The sequence below is a fragment of the Mesitornis unicolor genome, unplaced genomic scaffold, assembly GCF_000695765.1.
Source record: "Mesitornis unicolor isolate BGI_N332 unplaced genomic scaffold, ASM69576v1 scaffold43272, whole genome shotgun sequence".
In the NCBI taxonomy this organism is placed as follows: Eukaryota; Metazoa; Chordata; class Aves; order Mesitornithiformes; family Mesitornithidae; genus Mesitornis; species Mesitornis unicolor.
Window position 1 is genome coordinate 4,713 of NW_010167914.1, and position 930 is coordinate 5,642.

The 930-nt window shown below is 64.0% G+C and overlaps 1 protein-coding gene across 1 annotated transcript in view; it reads left to right on the top strand.

The window, feature by feature from the left end:
* HSPG2 (heparan sulfate proteoglycan 2) overlaps positions 1–930 on the top strand; it is a gene marked incomplete at both ends in the record, with an annotated part of 18,304 nt that overhangs the window by 4,654 nt on the left and 12,720 nt on the right. Inside the window, 4 exon segments of the mRNA XM_010178846.1 lie at positions 48–243; positions 327–447; positions 526–680; positions 903–925. Coding sequence (XP_010177148.1) covers positions 48–243; positions 327–447; positions 526–680; positions 903–925 — 495 coding nt within the window.

Consider the following 930-nt stretch of genomic DNA (forward strand, 5'->3'; position numbering starts at 1 on the left):
GCACCAGGTGAGGCACGTGGGGGACACTGGTGGCAGTTGAGGACGGTTTTGGGAGGGCCCTGACCCACTTGTGTCCCCCTGCTATTCCTCCCCGCAGGGGCGGCGCCACCTGTCCGCATCGAGTCCTCGTCCCCAGCTGTCACCGAGGGACAGACCCTGGACCTGGACTGTGTGGTGGCTGGCTCTGGTGCCGCCACCGTCACTTGGTACAAGCGTGGTGGCTCCCTGCCCGCTGGCCACCAGGTAGAGAGCGGGTGACACTGACAGCACCCCAAATATCGCCCTGTCACTCACGATGTGACACCCACTCCTGTCCCCAACTCCAGGTTTCGGGGTCCCGGCTCCGTGTCCCCCACGTCACGGCAGGCGAAAAAACCAGCGTGGTACCTCCCACCCGGGAGGCGTCCGTCATTGTTACTGTCGTGGCGGCATCTGGCTCATCCTATGGTGAGACCAGGCTCAGTGGCACTGGGGGGGACACACTGGTCCCAGAGGGGTGGTCATGCCTCTGTCCTCCCTCCCCAGGGTCACCAGCTTCAGGTGTCCCTGTCCGCATTGAGGCGTCATCGTCCACCGTGGCTGAGGGACAGAGTCTGGACCTCAACTGCTGGGTGGCCGGGCAGGGACAGGCCACTGTCACCTGGTACAAGCGCGGAGGGGCCCTCCCGGCCAAGCACCAGGTAGGGGACACTAAGGGGGATGTCACCATGGGGATGGCCCCATGCAAACTCAGGTGGCCCCCTGCAAGCCACTGTGGCCCATGCAAGCCCAACTGACACTTTTACTGGCCCAAGTGATCCTGTGCAAGCCCAGTGGCCCCCATACAAGCCCAAATGTCCCTGTGCAAGCCTCCACAGCCCCGTGGAAGCCCAGATGATGACATCCATATCTCCTCCTTGCAGGTGTCTGGCTCCCGGCTGCGGCTGCTGC